This window comes from Hyla sarda, chromosome 2, assembly GCF_029499605.1.
Source record: "Hyla sarda isolate aHylSar1 chromosome 2, aHylSar1.hap1, whole genome shotgun sequence".
Taxonomy (NCBI): domain Eukaryota; kingdom Metazoa; phylum Chordata; class Amphibia; order Anura; family Hylidae; genus Hyla; species Hyla sarda.
Window position 1 is genome coordinate 232,639,359 of NC_079190.1, and position 18,846 is coordinate 232,658,204.

An 18,846-nucleotide genomic window follows, 5' to 3' on the forward strand; every position below is an offset into this window, starting at 1 on the left:
CAATAAAAAAGTTCATAAAATGACTAGAGAGAAATCAATTTGCATTATTATAAATAATAATTTAGCACCCTGTATTGCTTATCAGTGTGCATGTAAATGCTCTGCTTCTTAAAAGGTTGGAAGCTGCCTGGATTTTATCTGGATCATACAAGGGTTCAGCTCATACTGGTGAAAACTGGATAATACACTGCACTTGGAGGGAGATAACCACACCCCCTTTCAGCAAATAGGTCCAAAATATCTAGTTGCTATAATGTATATTAGGAAAATGGTTAGTTTTAAGAAAGCATTAAATATTTTAAATAAATAAATAAATAAATAAAAAAGTTACTAAAGACATTAATGCTTAAAACCTATTGGGCATGGAATTCACCAGAGCTTCACAGGTTTCCACTTGAGTCCTCTTTCACTCCTCCATAATGACATCATGGAGCTGGCGGATGTTAGAGACCTTATGCTCCCCCACCTTCCTTTTGAAGATGCCCCACAGATATTCAATAGGGTTTTGGCCTGGAGACATGCTTAGCCAGTCCATCACCTTTACCCTCAGCTTCTTTGGCAAGACAGTGGTCTTCTTGGATGTGTGTTTGGGGTCATTAATATGTTGAAATACTGCCCTGTCACCCAATCTCTGAAAAAAAGGGAATAACACTCTGCTTTAGTATGACAGTACATTTTGGCATTCATGGTTCTCTCAAAGAAACTGTAGCTCCCCAGTGCCAGCAGCACTCATGCAGCCCCTGACCGACTCTCCCACCACCATGCTTGACTGTAGGCAAGACACACTTGTCTTTGTACTCTTCACCTGTTGCCGGGATACATGCTTGACACCATCTTAACCAAATATGTTTATTTTGATCTCATCAGACCACAGGACATGGTTCCAGTAATCCATGTCCAGTCTGCTTGTCTTCAGCAAACTGTTTACAGGCTTTTTTGTGCATCATTTTTAGAAGAGGCTTCGTTCTGGGACCACAGCCTTGCAGACCAATTTGATGCAGTGTGCGGCGTATGGTCTCTGAGCAATGACAAGCTGACCCCCCACCCCTTCAGCCTCTGCAGCAATGCTGGCGGCACCAATACATCTATTTCCCAAAGACAACCTTTGGCTATGAAGCTGAGCATGTGTGCTAACCTTCTTTGGTCGACTGTGGTGGGGCTTGTTCTGAGTGGAACCTGTCCTTTCAAACTGTGGTCTTGCCCATCGTGCTGCAGCCCAGTTTCAGGGTCTTGGCAATCTTCTTTTAGCCTAGGCCATCTTTATGTAGAGTAACTATTCTTTTTTTCAGATCCTAAGAGTTCTTTGCCATGAGGTGCTATGTTGAACTTCCAGTGACCAGTATTAGAGAGTGTGAGAGCGATTACACCAAAGTTAAAGGGGTACTCCGCTGCTCAGCGTTTGGAACAAACTGTTCTGAACGCTGAAACCGGTGTCGGGAGCTTATGACGTCATAGCACTGCCCCCTCATATGTCACACCCCGCCCCCTCAATGCAAGTCTAAGGGAGGGGGCATGATAGCCACCACGCCCCCTCCCATAGACTTGCTTTGAGGGGGAGGGGCTATGATGTCACAAGCTGAGCAGTGGAGTACCCCTTTGACACCTGCTCCCCATTCACACCTGACACCTTGTAACATGACATGACATTGGGGAGCAAAAGTGGCTTATTGGGCCCAATTTGGATAGTTCCACTTAGGGGGTGTGCTTACTTTTGTTGCCAAGGTTTAGACATTAATGGATGTGTGTTGAATTATTTTGAGAGGGCAGCTAAGTTAACACTGTTATACAATACAGGTTTTGCTCTTACTACTTTACATTGTAGCAGTGTCATTGCTTTAGTTTTGTCAGATGAAAAGATATTTTAAAATATTTACAAAAATGTGAGGGGTGTACTCAAATATGTGAGATACTGTATACAAACTTTCTTCACCATTTTTTTTTATTTTTTTATTCCTTTGAGCTGCTCTTCTCTTGTTTTACAGAATAAACATACTTGTTTGAGTGTTCTTTAATGTCTCTTCTAGCTTTGTGCTAAATGTGTATTTGTACAAAAACACATAAGACAGAAAAAGTTATGATAAGTGTGTGCTCATAGGCTGAGGAGAACAAAAGCATTCACCTCAGTTTTGTTAATTTTGTTTGTTTAACCTTTTAGAGTTCTGCGAATTCAGGATGAACTTCTGACACTGAGGCTAGAGTATTCCAATTTGTACAGGAAAGGGAACTTCATCACTTCAAACCTGCAAACCTCTGTGTCTCTTAATACATCTCACCAACAAGGTTTTTCCACATCAGCTACTTCTTCCACATCTTGGTTTCGGAAACCTATGAGTCGAGCAGAGCTGCTTGCCTTATCCTCATCCGAAGATGAAGGTAGCCTCAGATTTGTTTATGAGCTGCTTGCCTGGGTGGAAGAAATGCAGGTGAGTCAACTGGTCTATAGGTAAAATGATAGTATCACTTACACATGTGATACTCTTAGGTAATTACTGTATACTAGAAATGAGTGAATGTTCAGTGAGATTCATCAAATCTAATGAATCAACCATTGAACTTGTTTAGTTTAAAAAAAAATATTTCACAAATGGTTTGATTCCTCAGTAAAGTCATTGTAGATTTGTTTCTTTACTACAGCATAATGGCTAAGTATCTAGTCACGGGGTTCTGACTGCCGGGACCCTCCACTATCTCCAGAAAGGGGCCCTGGCTCTCAGAGCAGCTGCAGATGGCATGTGCTCCATTGATTTCTATGAGAGTGCCAGTGATTCCCAAGTAGAGCACTTGGGTCTCTTCTGCACTCCCATAGGGTATGTTAACACTACAGTGTGTGAACGGAATCTCCGCTTGCTGAATTCAGTGAGCGGAGAGTCATTTTGGCAGCCGGCGGCGGCGGTAGGACCGCGTGGCACTGCGCCGTCGCCATTGACGGCGGAGACCCATTCACACTGATGTTTAGTTCACATACGCCCGTGGAATTCTGCGGGGAATTCCGTAGTGTGAACATACTCATAGAGAATGAATAGTGTGTGTGCCATCTGCAGCTTGCGCTTCTCAGGTCCTGCTTAAGAGACCTTGGTGAGGTCCCAGCACTTGGACCTCTTGCGATCAGACTTATTGTTTTTTTTTCTCCTTACATGACTTTTTGACTTTAATACATTTGGTTAATTTTACAATGCATTTTTCTGAACCAAACTGTTGGAACATGTATAAGAATTTCCTAAGATTTTGCAACAATTTGAGATGGATCCTTGGCACAACTGTAGTTTGTAATCTTTGCCATAGTCTCTCTGTAACTCTGGTCTCTTCAATGACTATTAGTGAACCACATTTTATTATGTTCAGTAATTTTCTAATCCTTTTACTGTCAATGCTAAATGTGATACATCATGACTTTACATGCTTGCTGCATTGTGAAAATCAAGGTTAGCTCACAGTAGCAGTTCAAAGGTTGTTTGCGTTTAAGGTATGCCTGGATCAAAGCTTTTTACCTCCCGGTTTTGTTTATGTGCGAGGGAGGGGTGGTGGAGCAAGTGTTGCTGTCTTCTCTCCCCATGAAGCTTTCCAGTAACTTCAGCGTTGTTCTATAAGAACTCTTCTTACATTTACAGTTAAACCATTTTTATTCTACTAAGGGGGTGAGAACATGAGAGATTACACATTTGATCACTTTTGGCATCTGGATTGTAGACATTTTGGTCTGTTGTTGGGATAATATTTTGAAAATACATGCATTCTGATGTACACACGTAAAACATTTTGTTTTATAGAACATTACACTTTTATGAAAAAATGACATGAAGGACACCTAATTGCATAGTGCTTGGTACCATTTTTACAATATATTCTTGGTATCTACTTTTTGGCTTCTGGGGATGTAGTAAGAATTTTCTGTTTTTATAATTCAGGTTTTATTTGTGCAAAAGCGTGAAAATTTGTCTTGGTCTTGATGTCAGCGCTCAAGGTTTATCTTATAAATAGCCCAAGTCTTATTAAAGCTGCTCTTTTATTGGCTGCTAGGGGCAATAAGGCTGGTTATTCTTTTCATAAATCAGGCCCAATGTATATTAGTAAGTAGCAGCTTAGCATGCAGCAGTGCTCTAGTATTCTTAATGAATATACAGAATAAGGAGAACCCCAATGGTGTGTAACTCTGTTTTCAATAGCATTATTAACCCTTTCCCGACCCATGACATACATGTACATCATGGGTCGGCTCCCATTCTATAATGCGGGGCCACGGTGTGGCCCCGCGTCATAGCGGGTCGGGCCCTGAACCTAGCAATGGCCGGGGCCCGTGGCTAATAGCGCGCAGCACTGATCGTGCGCTATTAACCCTTTAGACGTGGCGTTCAAAGTTGAATGCTGCGTCTAAAGTGAAAGTAAACTAATGCCGGTTAGCTCAGGGAGCTGTTTGGGATCGTTGCGATGAAATTGCGGCATCCCGAACAGCTTACAGGACAGCCAGAGGCTCCCTACCTGCCTCCATACTGTCCAATCGCCGAATGACTGCTCAGTGCCTGAGATCCAGGCATGAGCAGTCAAGCGGCAGAATCATTGATCTGTGGTTTCCTATGAGAAACCATTGAACAATGTAAAAGATCAGTGTGTGCAGTGTTATAGCCCCCTATGAGAGCTATAACACTGCAAAAAAGTGAATAAAGATAACTTAACCCCTTCCCTAATAAAAGTTTGAATCCACCCCCCTTTTGCCATTTAAAACAAAAAAAAGCAGTGTAAATAAAAATAAACATATGTGGTATCACTGCATGTGGAAATATCCGAATGATAAAAATACATAGTTAATTAAACCGCACGGTCAATGGCGTACGCGCAAAAAATTCCAAAGTCCAAAATAAATGAAAAAATGAATAAAAAGCGATCAAGCAGTCCGATCATTACAAAAATGGTACCGCTAAAAACTTCAGATCGCGTCACAACAAATGAGCCCTCATACCGCCCCATACGCGGTAAAATAAAAAAGTTATAGGGATCAGAAGACATATACATTTTCCTGCATGTAGTTAGGATTTTTTCCAGAAGTACAACAAAATCAAACCGATATAAGTAGGATATCATTTTAATCGTATGGACCCACAGAATAAATATATGGTGTCATTTTACCGAAAAATGTACTGCGTAGAAACGGAAGCCCCCAAAAGTTACAAAATGGTGTTTTTTCTTAAATTTTGTCGCACAGTGATTTTTTTTCCCGTTTCGCTGTAGATTTTTGGGTACAATGTCTGACATCATTACAAAGTAGAATTGGTAGCGCAAAAAATAAGCCATCATATGGATTTTTAGGTGCAAAATTTAAAGAGTTATGGTTTTTTAAAGGTAAGGAGGAAAAAATGAAAATGCAAAAACGGAAAAACCCCGGGTCATGAAGGGGTTAAAAGACTAGAGTTCCTAAATCTAAGGTGGGAAGCTTACAGTAATAAAGCTTTTTTTGGTATTAGAACTAAAGACATATGGGCCGATCTTTTTCTGGATCTCACTTGGGGTGGCTGATGGTATGTACACTGCTTGAAATTACTTCCTATAGGGTTCAGTATCTTCTGGAATTAGGTTAATTGTGATTAGAGATGAGCGAAGTTACAGTGATCGGCAGTTGCTGGCTTTAGCCTGCATAAATTAGTTCAGCCTTCAGGTGCTTAAGTGGCTGTAGACTCTCTCCTAGGACTGTATCCACCTTTTCCAGCCACCGGAGCACCTGAAAGCTGAACTAATGTATGCAGGCTAAAGTCAGAAAACGCTGAACCGCGAGGTTCGTGACAAATCGAATTTCTGTAGCTTCGCTCAACTCTACTTGTGATAAGTATCTGGGAGTCTTTCACATTATGTTTAGGATATATGTCGAAATAGCAAAAAAAATATACGACAATGTGCTCATGATGTGCACATAGCTATGTTTGTGTCCTTCAAATATAGTAACATGTAGACTGGTCTATTAAAGCCTATGGCAATGCTGTAGTAGATATAAAAGAGGTACTCCAGTAAAAACTTTTTTTTTTTCATATCAACTGGCTCCAGAAAGTTAAACAGATTTTAAAATTACTTCTATTTAAAAAATCTTAATCCTACCAGTACTTATCAGCTGCTGAAGTTGAGTTGTTGTTTTCTGTCTGACAACAGTGCTCTCTGCTGACACCTCTGTCTGTTTCAGGAACTGTCCAGATTAGGAGCAAATTCCCATAACTAACCTCTCCTCCTCTGGACAGTTCCTGAGACAGACAGAAGTGTCAGCAGAAGGCACTGTTGTCAGACAGAGAACAACAACTCAACTTCAGCAGCTGAGAAGTACTGGAAGGATTAAGATTTTTTATTGAAGTAATTCAAAAATCTGTTTAACTTTCTGGAGCCAGTTGATATGAAGAAAATTATTATAATTTTTTTTACAGGAATACCCCTTTGAAATTAAATGTTTTACAATATAAGGATGTATCCCAGCAGCATACAGACAAAAACATAGAATGTCCCCTTTACTTTCCTTTCATGTAAATTTAGAAATTTTGACTTTAGAACGTTTAAGGGGAACTATCGCTTTAAAAAACTTCTGACATATCATAGCAACATGTTTAGACTTTTAAAAAGAAGAAAAAAAAATCCATGGCATGTAATATTGTATCGGTTTCCTTTTTAAGTATTTTTTTTTTTTAAAGTTTTGTTCACTTTTTTTTTTTTTTTTTAAGTTAAAACTGGAACGTGCAGAATGGGGTACAGATCTTCCAAGTGTAGAGACTCAACTGGAAAATCAGCATCAAGTACACACCAGCGTGGAGGAGTTGTCCTCAAGTTTGCGAGAAGCAAGGAGTTATGAGGTGAATGTGTAGAAGTGTATTTCTAGCCCACACTTTTATATGTAGGGTCATTACTAATGCTTTTGTATGTATATGGTTTTCCCATGAATTAAGTTTGACGTTGTTTTATTGTGAAAACAAAGATTTTTGCCAATATTAATTAAAGAAATGGAAATGTTAATTACGTTTAAAAAAAAGTTTTTTTGTTGTTTTAGGTTAAAATGTCTCCAAATTTCCGCAGCAGCTATAGAGAAACTTTAAGCAAGCTTGAAATACAATACTGCAAGCTAAGGGTAAGGAGAAATTTAGTGTCGATCTATACGTTTGTTCTCACAGCTTCACAGGTAACATCCTTTTACTACCTTTTGTGTAGGAAACCTCGAGCTCCCGTTTACGTCATTTAGAAAGCCTCCATAATTTTGTGTCTCGAGCTACAGCAGAGCTCATCTGGTTGAATGAGAAGGAAGAGGATGAGCTGGCCTATGAATGGAGTGATGCAAATTCCAACATGGAGATGAAGAAGGATTGCTTTTCTGTAAGTGTAGCATTAGGCCCAGTTTTTGAAATAATTTGTAGCACATTGATGTGCACATGGTTACTACTTCAGAAAGTCATCAGGCAAGTTGTATTTCACTGTTCTTTAGGAACTTACACTGGAGCTGGAGCAGAAGCATGATGTCATTCAAGCCTTGCAAGAAACTGCTGAACTGTTGTCATTGGAAAATCATCCAGCAAAACAAACTGTAGAAGTACGTAAACGGTCAGGGTAACTTCACCTGGCCGAAGACTGGGTACATGGATATGTAGCCCATTATTATACCTTTCTGTGGAATGTGTAGTTGCCTGTTATTGAATTACTTTTGTGTTGAACTTTTCCTTTTAGGCATATAGTGCTGCAATTATTTCTCAGTGGCAATGGGTACAACAGTTATGTCTTTGTGTAGAGCAGCATTTAAAGGAAAATTCTTCCTATTTTCAGGTAAGTTAATGGTCCTTTTCTGCGTTAAGTACATTATTTATTCTTCGTAAAGCTTACCTTTCATTGTCATTCGGCAGTTCTTCAGCGATGTTCGGGAATCGGACGTTTATCTGAAAAATCTCCAAGAATCAATTAAGAGAAAATATTCCTCTGACCGCAATACTAGTATGAACAGATTGGAAGATATGTTGCAGGATTCTATGGTTAGGCACAATTCTGATTTTTGTTGCTGGCTTGCCTTTAAAATTTATTCATATTGTAATATATATATTTTTTTTATCGTTTTTTAGGAAGAGAAGGAACAACTTATTCAGTCCAAGAGTACAGTGGCCAGCTTGGTAGGGAGATCCAGGAACATAATACAACTTAAGCCCAGAAACCCAGAACATAGTCTCAGTGGTACTCTGCCTATCAGAGCTATATGTGATTACCGGCAAATTGAGGTAGGAATTTGTGGGAGTTTTGGAAGGAAACAATATTTTCCTTAGTGAAGATTTGCTTTTCATGACATTTCTAATTTTTCTCCTTAACAGATTACAATATGTAGAAATGAAGAATGTGTACTTGAAGACAACTCTCAAAGAACAAAGTGGAAGGTGATCAGCACTACTGGAAATGAGGCTATGGTACCATCTGTGTGCTTTCTCATCCCCCCACCCAATAAGGAAGCAATAGATATGGCTGTCAGGTGATTATATGGTCTACAATACAATACCATTGCTGCTGGAACATTGGAGACTTTCATTTGATAACATATGACTCTTCTTAGGGTGGAGCAATTGTACCAGAAAGTGATGGCACTTTGGCATCAGTTACATGTAAATACAAAGAGTTTAATTTCTTGGCATTATCTGCGCAAAGATCTAGACCTAGTACAAGGATGGAATGTGGACAAGGTAAGATGTCCAAGATATATCAAGGTGTAATAAAGAAATCTTCTGAACACTCTTCTTATCAGAGGTGTCTCTTTAGCTTAGGGTTCTGCCTTTGGCAGAACGTCTGCAGACTTTGTCCAGTCTTCAATCTCATCTGGATGATTTTATGGAAGATAGCAAAGATTCACAGATATTCTCATCTACCGATCGGCTCAACATGGAGCAGGAAGTAGAAACCTGTAAAGAGCAATGTAGGAAGCTGGTAGACCTAATTGAGGCTGGTAAGAAATAGTTGGTATCAAGAATAACCTGGTAGTGTTTAATTTGAGGTAACTTTTCCCCCCCCCCCCCCTTTACAGAAGATAAAGATGAGTCTTTAGCTCAAACATATTTATCTGAACTTCACAACATTCGCCTGCACTTAGAAGATTGTGAACAAAGGCTGGTGAGAAGGTTACAGAGTTCCCCAAGCTGTGATGGAGATGCTGTTCATGAAAATGCTGTTAGGATATCTGAGCAAGAGGTTTGCACAACTTTAATCCATTGGATTGTGTTTTTTTTTTTTTTTTTTTTTATGTATTAGTGCATACATTTTTTTTCCATTTTATATTTTAGAGAATGCAAGAGGAACTAAAGAGATTAAAATCTGAACTGTCGCTGGTATGCGAGCGCTGCGACCACTTCTTGCATATGTCTCCATCTGGATCCAGTAGTCCAAATGTTCGCTCACAGCTGGATCTTATAGTAGGGAAGATGGATAAAGTCTATGGTCTGTCATCTGTATTTTTGGAGAAGTAAGTGGCTGTCGCTAAGGAACATAAATAGCATGTTAATATTGTATGGGCTGATTAACCCCTTCCCGACCCATGACATATATGAAAGTCATGAGGCGAGTGAGTGGACATGATGCGGGCCCATGGGTCAGGTTTACCAATAAAAAGTACACCTTATTCCCCAAAATAAGCACTAATACAACTTTGTCAGTGGAAAAATAAAAAAGTTATGGGTCTCAGAAGGTGAGGAGGAAAAAACATGAGCCAGAAATCAAAATTTGCTTTGTCATAAAGGGTTAGTATGTGAGTAACACTGTGTTACAGATTCTTCAGAACGCTGTAACACAATTAGTAGTACTTTCATCATCTAACCATATGTGCTCTCTGCTTATCTAGTGTTTGCTGTTTAATATTTTCTTTGTTTCCAGTTTAACCCCTTAAGGACTATTTTGGCCTTAAAGGGGTACTCTGCTCATAGACATCCATGAGGTCCGACCTCTAGACCCCTGCAATCTCCATGCAGCACCCGCTGTTCTGAACATTCTGTCATGTCACACTACACCCCTTCCATTCATGTCTATGGGAGGGGGCATAGCGGCTGTCACACCCCCACTCTAAGACAAGAATGGAGGGGGCATGGCGTGATTTACAAGAGTGCGTGGTGTGACATCACGGCCACCCACACAAAGTGTTCTGTACAGAATGTTTAGAATGCCTGATGCTGCAAGGAGATTGCGCGGGTCCCAGAGGCCAGACCCCGCAATCAGACATCTCTAATTCCCTATCTTTTGGATAGGGCATAGGATGTCTTCTTTTCTTTTAAAATCCATAACTCTTATTTTTTTTTCACCTACAGAGCCATATGAAGGCTTGTTTTTTGCACAACCAATTGTACTTTGTAATGACACCTTTCATTTTACCCTTAAATGTACCACAAAAACAAAAAAGTATTATTTGTGGGCTGAAATTTATAAGAAAACTGCAATTTTGCAACTTTTGGGGGGTTTGGTTTTTACGCTGTGCACTTATGGAAAAAATGAAAGAAGCGATTTGATTGCTATAAGCAACTGGTCAGTTTTCCTCTGCACAGATTTTAAGAAGTTTCTCCAAAAGATTTTATAATTTGAAGAGCTAGGATGGAAATATAACTTTTTCAGAAAAGCTTCTTCTCCCTGTTTGATTTGTGCATGTTTAGAGAACCTTTGTTTGTGAAAAGCTTTTTGAAAACTCTCATATTTTGTGGCATAATATAGAAGTGAAGTAAAATTTATTACCAGATCTGGCCAAAGGCATTATTCACATTGTACTACTTGTGTTTAGGTATGCTTTTATTATGCTGGTATTAATGGCTGCAACTTTTCTTCATATTATTGTATAGTCTTTAAACTCTGTAATTCTAATCTTCTAGACTGAAGACAGTAGATGTGGTTATACGGAGTCTGCAGGGTGCTGAAGCTCTTGTTAAAGGATTTGAAACCCGGCTGAGCCAGGAGGATACGATTGCTGCAGATCCTGTTGCTATTCAGTCTCAACAAGACTTATTACAGGTGGGTGCCTTTTATACCTTTTTTGTTGAACAGCTTGTAAATATTTTACATGAATTGATAGCATCCGCCTGATGTTTTACAGCAATGGATGAACGAAGCAATAGAAAAAGACAGTGTTATTTCTGCTCTGGAGGGGGATATCGCAAAAACAAAGGAAGTAAGAGAGCGCCTAAATCAGAGGACTCTAGAACGCAGCCTTGATGTAGATCAATATCAGGAAAAGACACTTAAGCTTCGGGAGCGATGGACTGGTGTGCACACTCAGCTTGAAACACGGTATATGCTTTTGTTTTTAATTTCAGCTAACCATGAATGAGCTTTTGGCATATCTAGTTAAGTAATGCATTCATGTTCTAAATCAGGCAATCAGAATTGGCCACAATACGAGAAGTATTAAAAAGTTACAGGGGGCACCATGGCAGCTTAATCCAGTGGATAGAGGCAACAAAATCTCAGCAGGAAATGATGAAACCTGGCCAGTCAGAAGACAGGAGAGTCTTATCTGAGCAGCTCAATGAAGAAACGGTAAGCTTTGACAAAATATACTTTTGCTCTAGAAATTGATTTTTTCTTTAAAGGGAAACAGTCTCTCAGAGAAATTGAGTAATTTCCAGGTAGGGTTTATTTGGATAGTTATTTAATACTCCAATACAATAGTTTCACTAAGGCTACATTCACATCTCGTTTTTTGCATATGGTTGCCGTATCAGTTTTTTCTCCCTAAATGGGAAACAAAAAAAGTGACAAAACGTATGTAATTTAATAGGATAACAGAAAGGTGAAGAATGAATCGCACTCACCACGTTTGATGTCCCAGGTAAAATAATCTTTTATTCCACGAAATATGATGCAGTTGTTACAGGAACAAAAAATTCATGGAGCGGGGAGTGAGAGCAGCCGCTCTCAGATGCAGGGGCACACCACAGGTGGCAACTAGTTTTGGTCAGCCGACGCTTCTTGCAGCCTGGTGTGTGACACACCTGGCCAGAAGAAACGTCGGCTGACGCGAAACTAGTTGCCACCTGTGGTGTGCCCCTGCATCTGAGAGCGGCTGCTCTCACTCCCCGCTCCATGAATTTTTTCTTCCTGTAACAACTGCATCATATTTCGTGGAATAAAAGATAATTTTACCTGGGACATCAAACGTGGTGAGTGTGATTCATTCTTCGCCTGTTATCCTGTTTGCTTGGATTATACTACACCATTGAAGCCGCACCACTCACTGGGTCCACTTCAGCAGTATGTTACTATAAGAGGCAGCTGACACAGTTGAATTATACAGATTTTTTACAATTTGTTGCACTGGCAGTGCCTGACAGCCATTTTCTTTCTTTATTATTGTGGTATGTAATTTAATGCTCAATGTGTTTTGCATTGAAGGCAATGTTTTAAAAACTGTATACGGTTTTTATAACATTAAGAAAGAACCCAAAACTGTAATAGAGCATGGTTTTGCACACAAGGAAAAAAAAATTCAAGAACAAAACCATACACAACCGAATACATCTAGTTGTGTACACTTTTTTTATGGGATGTCAATTCATCAATTTTTTTTTGAGTCCATCAAGTTCAACCTATAACCCTAAGGAGTCCCTACTGATTTGATCCAGAGGAAGGGAAAAACCCTCATACTAGAGGTAAAAATTCCTTCCCGACTCCAAATATGGCATCAGAATAGATCCCTGGATCAACCTTCTGTCCATATAGATCTAGAATCCATAACCTGTAATGTTGTTGTTCTCCAAAAAATGCATCCAGACCCCTTTTGAGTTCACCATGACCACCTCCTCTGGCAGAGAATTCCAGTCTCACTGCTCTTACAGTAAAGAACCCCCGTCTGTGCTGGTGTAGAAACCTTCTTTCCTCTAGACGTAGAGGATGCCCCCTTGTTATAGATACAGTCCTGGGTATAAATAATCATGGGTAAGATCTCTGTACGGTCCCCTGATATATTTATACATAGGTATTAGGTCTCCCCTAAGCCTTCTTTTTTCTAAACTAAATAACCCTAATTCTGGTAATCCTTCTGGGTATAGTGTCTTCCCATTCCCCGTATTACTCTGGTTGCCCGTCTTTGAACCCTCTCCAGCACTATATCTTTCTTATACACTGGTGCCCAGTACTGTACACCGTATTCTATGTGTGGTCTGACTAGTGATTTTGTACAGTGGTTAAATTATTTCCTTGTCGTGGGCATCTATGCCCCTATTGATGCACCCCATGATTTTATTTGCCTTGGCAGCAGCTGCCTGACACTGGTCACTACAGCTAAATTTACTATTAACGAAGACTCCTACTAAGTCCTTTTCCACATCAGTTTTCCCAAGTGTTCTCCCATTTAATACATAATCCCAGCCCAAATTTTTCTTCCCCATGTGCATTACCTTACGTTTATCAGTGTTGAACCTCATCTGCTACTTCCCAGCCCAAACCTCCAACCTATCCAGATCCATTTGTAACAGTGCACTGTCCTCTATTGTGTTTACCACTTTACAGAGTTTAGTGTCATCTGCAAAGATTGCTACTTTATTATTCAACCCCTCTACAAGGTCATTAATGAATATATTAAATAGAACAGGAACCAAGACTGACCCCTGTGGTACCCCACTAGTAACTGTAACCCAATCAGAATAAGTACCATTAATAACCACCCTCTGTGAGCCAGTTACTTACCCACTTGCACACATTTTCCCTTAGCCCAATCCCTCTCATTTTATGGCACTGTATCAAATGCTTTGGAAAAATCCAGATATACGACATCCAGCGATTGCCCCTGGTCCAGTCTGGAGCTCTCCTCCTCATAAAAGCTGATCAGGTTAGTTTGACAGGACCGATCCCTCATAAATCCATTCTTATATGGGGTCATACATTTATTTTTATCAAGATACTCCAAAATAGCATCTCTTAGGAAACCCTCAAACAATTTACATACAAATTGGGGTTAAATTAACAGTCCTATAATTCCCGGGGTCACCTTTTCACCCCTTTTTAAATATTGGCACCACATTTGCCAGGCACCAGTACTGGGGAACAGACCTTGTTGCTATAGAGTCTCTGAATATTAAAAATAAGGGTCTGTCTATTACATTACTTAATTCCTTTAGAACATGGGGGTTAATGCTATCCGGACCTGGTGATTTATCTACTTTGATTTTTTGTAGGCGGCACTGTACTTCTTCTTAGACACGTGACCTGTACTGGGGAGTTTACCTTATCTCGCTGTATTTCACCTGGCATTTCATTTTCCTCTAAGAATCCAGTGGAGAAGAATTTGTTTAATATATTTGCTTTTTCCTCAACCCCTTTTATAATTTCCTCATCATCATTTTTTTTAAAGGGCCAACACTTTCATTTTTAACCTTTTTGCTATTTATATGGTTAAACATTTTGGGGTTAGTTTTACTCTATTTGGCAATGAGTCTTTCTGTCTCTATTTTTGCTTTTATCATTTTTTTTTATTTTTTTTTTTACATATTTTACATTTTTCTCTATAGCTTTTTAATGCTTCTTCACTGCCATCCTGTTTTAGTAGTTTAAATGCTTTATTTTTGTCATTTATTGCCCCTTAACATTTTTATTCATCCATATTGGTTTTCTTTTATTTCTGACCCTTTTATTCCCATAAGGTATAAACATCTTACAGTGAGAATTTAAGATATTTTTAAAAGTCTCCCATTTAGTGTCAGTATTCTTGTTTTTGAGGACATTATCCCAATTTATATTGTTAAGGGCTTCTCTGAGTTGATCAAACTTTGCCTTCCTAAAGGTCATTGTTTTTGTGGCCCCTCGAGAGATTCCCTTATTGAAGAACAAGCTATAATGTATTATATTATGATGACTATTTCCTAGGTGTCCTTCTACTTGCACATTAGTTACTATGTCAGTTCTGTTGGTTAATATTGAGTCCAGTAGTGCGCCCCCTCTGGTCGGGCCCTGCACCATTTGGGACAGATCATTGTCTTTAGCTATAGTCAGAAACCTGTTTCCTTTATGAGATTCACAGGTCTCAGTCTCCCAGTTTATTTCAGGATAGTTAAAGTCCCCCATTATTATCACCTCATTCTGATTTGCTGCATTGTTTATTTGCCTCAATAATTGATCATCTGCCTCTTCCATTATGTTTGGTGGCTTATAACAAACCCCTACCAGAATTTTTTTTATTTTTATCTCCATATATTTCTACCCATAATGACTCCACATTATCATTTCCCTCCCATGTATCCTCCCGCAGTGCGGCCTTCAGACTTGAGTTCACATAAAGACAAACTCCTCCCCCTTTCCTTTTTTCAGATCCTTAATGAATAGACTATAACCCTTTATGTTGACCACCCAGTAACAGCTATCGTCCAACCAAGTCTGTTATACTCACTTTGTCATAATTCTCCTCAGACATCAACCACTCCAGTTCCTCTGTTTTATTGGATTGACTTCTGGCATTAGTCAACCAGCAATTCAAAGGTGTATGTTTTTTTCTTCCTATAAAGCCTATCCATATTAACGATTCTAACCCCTCCCTCCGCTCCACCCCCAGGTACATTAATAAGTCCCACCCTCTCTATCTACACTATCTTTCCCCCTCTACATTGTAAGTTCCCTCCCCCCCCCCCAAGTCCCTAGTTTAAACACTCTTTCACCCTTCTAGCCATCTTCTACCCAAGCACAGCTGCACCCTCCCCATTGAGGGGCAGCCCGTCCCTATGGTAGAGCCTGTATTAGACAGCAAAGTCGGCCCAGTTCTCCATGAACCCAAACCCCTCCTTCCTACACCAGCTTCTGAGCCACTTGTTTACCTCCCTAATCTCCCGCTGCCTCTCTGGTGTCGCTTGTGGTACAGGTATTACTTTGGAGGTCCTTGCCTTAAGCTTGTCGCCTAAGTCCCTGAAATCATCTTTAAGGACACTCCACCTACCTCTTACTTTGTCATTGGTGCCAATATGTACCATGACCACTGGGTCCTCTCCAGCCTCACCATCAACCTGTAAACCCGATCCGCAATGTGTCGAACTCGAGCTCCAGGAAGACAAAACATTGTTCGGCGATACCAGTCTTCTTGACAGATCGCCCTGTCTATCCCCCTAATAATTGAGTCCCCCAGTACCTGTCTGGCCTGCACTCCTCCCTCCCTCCTTACTGGAGCAGACACCCCCTGGCAGTCAGAGGCATAGTCCTGCTGCAGTACTGCTAGCTCTGAAATGGCATCCCCCTCATCTGCCAACTGGGGAAACCTGTAGGCGTGTGCCAGATCAGGACTAGCCTCCCTGACACTTTTCCCTCTACCCTGTTTTCTAACTGTAACCCAGCTAGCTGCCTGACTGTCCTGCACCTCCATCCCGCTATCCTCCCCCCACCTCTACCCCAGAGAGTACTTGCTCGGTGAGCAGAAGACTCCTCTCCAAGTTGTCACTGTGTCTCAGTGTTGCCATTTGCTCCTCTAGATCCAGGATCTGGGCTTCCAAATGAACAACTCGCACACATCTTACACGACAATATGCACCCTTAAACTGCTGTTCAAGGATTGCATACATTGTGCAAGATGAACACTGGACTGCCTTTTCCAACATGGAGGCCATACTAGATTTGGGGATTGCAAAAATTAACAGTAAAAAAAAAAAAATCTAATTTCTTTATCGGCTCCATTGGGGGACACAGACCATGGGTGTATGCTGCTGTCTCTAGGAGGTATGACACTATGGCAACAAAAAAAGTCTGCTCCTCCCGGCAGGATATACCCGCCTCCAGGCCCTGAGCTGATCAGTTTTAGCTTAGTGTCTGAAGGGGCTGACCTGGACAAGGGGCTTTATCTTTATTTCTGGGGCGAGCAGTGGCATATTTGGGTGAATGGCTCACTTTATTCGCATGCTTGTGTGTGTGTTTTACTTGTGCGGCTGACAGCCGCGGCGCTTATACTGTACCGGCGCATGAAGCGCTGACTTACTTTCACTTTCGGCAGCAGACTGCTGCCGGCGAATATGAGTCGCGCCCGCTCACTTCCCCGCAAGCGCATATGCGGATGACATGTGCGCTCGGGGCAAGGAGCGGGCGCCATTACTATTTTCTTCTTCGGCATTTTGGCGGCCGGGGCACCATAGCTCCGCCCACAGAGCCGCAGGAGCTTACTGGAGGCGTGAATTGTCCTCCAATCAGCGCCTTGCGCGCGTTTATAGGTGGCAGGGGCCAATCAAACAGAGCCCCTGCTCCAGGCACACCCCTCTCTTGCTATTGGCTGTTTTTTTTTTCTCCCTCTCTATCTACATTAGAGTGGAGTTCTCCTCACAGCAGCTGCCCTGGGGACACAGACTCGGGTGAGAGAGTTCTTTTTTCATTATGTCCGCACCCAGAACTGTTCCTACCTCTAAACAGACAACTGGAGTGTTAGTTTCCTATTATGTCTGTAAGAGCTGTAATTCCAAAATGCCTGGTTCTGCTGAACCTACTTGCTCTGCCTGCTCCACTGCTCCCCCTGGCACCACCGGATGCTCTTTCAGTTCCGGTGGATTCGGCCGCCCCTCCAGCCTGGGTTTCTTCCCTATCCCAGTATGTGGCTGACTTGACTCAAGTCTCCCGTTCGGTGCCTGAGGCCTCCCATGACGTGGTGTCTGCCTTGAAGAGGTCTGCCCTGCGCCTGCCCTCTAAAGGGTCCCACTCCTCTTCTCCACATGCTTCACGCTCTCGCAAGCGTACTAGGGGTGCTTCTTCTGACTCTTCCATTGAGTCTATAAGTAGATGTGGGTGCTCCCCTCATGGGTCCCGCCCCCCCATGTCATCTGGTCACAAACTTCGCTCCTCCAGAGGACGTTCCCGGAGTCACCGCTCTGCCTCGCCAGAGCCGCGTACCCGATCAGGGTCGCCCCCCCCCCCCCCCCTCCAGGGCTGCCTCCACTCGTTCACATTCTCCTGGTGAACTGGCGGATGAGGCTTCTGAATTGGCATCTGACTCAGAGGACCGCTCAGATACAGTTGAAACGGTGAACTCATTGGTTGCGGCCATAAGAGACATCTTTCACTTAGAGGACCCAGGATCTTCAGACGTGACTCCTGAAGTATACTTTCATCGTGCTAAACCAGCACCTCAAATGTTCAGCTCTCACACTGAATTTGACACCCTTCTGGAATCTGCATGGAAACATCCGGACAAGAGGTTCCCGGGAATGAAGAAGGTTCAAGTGCGTTACCCATTCGCCAAAGACCTTGTCTCTAAGGTGGTTTCCCCTCCCTCGGTGGATCCACCAATTTCCCGCCTCTCTAAGGCTACTACACTGCCGCTAGCAGACGCGGCTGCCTTCAAGGATCCGATGGACAAGAAGGTGGAGTCCTTAGCGAAGTTTGCCTCTGAAGCAGCAGGCTCTTCTCTGCTTCCCACCTTCGCCTCTGCTTGGGTGTCCAAGGCCCTATCGGTGTGGTGCTCTAAACTCCGTCAGGGTATCCTGGCGGGATCCCCCCCAGAGGATCTGTCTGCTTTGGTTCTCCAATGCTCTAAAGCTGGGGACTTTCGGTGCACAGCTTCCATGCAGTCAGCCCGTTGTGCTGCCTTTGCTGTGGGTCACCTAGCGGCCTCTCTGTTCCATGTGGCTTAAGGCGTGGGATGCGGATGCCGCCTCCAAAAGGTCTCTCACCGAGCTTCCTTTTACAGTGGTCCCTCAACATACGATGGTAATTCGTTCCAAACGACCCATCGTTTGTCGAATCCATCGTATGTTGAGGGATCCGTGCAATGTAAAGTATAGGAAGCTGTACTCGCCTGTCCCCGCCGCTCCCGATGCTGTCCCAGGGGCTCCCGATGATGTACCGCTGCTCTGGTGTCGTCTTCTCGATCCTCCGGCTTCTTCCGCATCTTCTGCCGGGTCTGGGCCTCGCTTTCTGGTGACGTTATTACGC

At 42.0% G+C, this 18,846-nt stretch overlaps 1 protein-coding gene across 21 annotated transcripts in view; it reads left to right on the top strand.

Annotated features, from left to right (window-relative positions):
- MACF1 (microtubule actin crosslinking factor 1) overlaps positions 1-18,846 on the top strand; it is a 303,966-nt gene that overhangs the window by 124,902 nt on the left and 160,218 nt on the right. For all 21 annotated transcript variants that reach the window (XM_056556581.1, XM_056556595.1, XM_056556594.1 and 18 more), the window contains 16 exons: positions 2,156-2,423; positions 6,690-6,818; positions 7,013-7,090; positions 7,171-7,332; positions 7,442-7,546; positions 7,681-7,776; positions 7,854-7,979; positions 8,067-8,219; positions 8,310-8,464; positions 8,546-8,672; positions 8,749-8,932; positions 9,011-9,174; positions 9,267-9,445; positions 10,833-10,971; positions 11,054-11,247; positions 11,334-11,496. In XM_056556581.1, the coding sequence (XP_056412556.1) occupies positions 2,156-2,423; positions 6,690-6,818; positions 7,013-7,090; positions 7,171-7,332; positions 7,442-7,546; positions 7,681-7,776; positions 7,854-7,979; positions 8,067-8,219; positions 8,310-8,464; positions 8,546-8,672; positions 8,749-8,932; positions 9,011-9,174; positions 9,267-9,445; positions 10,833-10,971; positions 11,054-11,247; positions 11,334-11,496 (2,422 nt within the window). The remainder of the gene's footprint in view (positions 1-2,155; positions 2,424-6,689; positions 6,819-7,012; positions 7,091-7,170; positions 7,333-7,441; positions 7,547-7,680; positions 7,777-7,853; positions 7,980-8,066; positions 8,220-8,309; positions 8,465-8,545; positions 8,673-8,748; positions 8,933-9,010; positions 9,175-9,266; positions 9,446-10,832; positions 10,972-11,053; positions 11,248-11,333; positions 11,497-18,846) is intronic.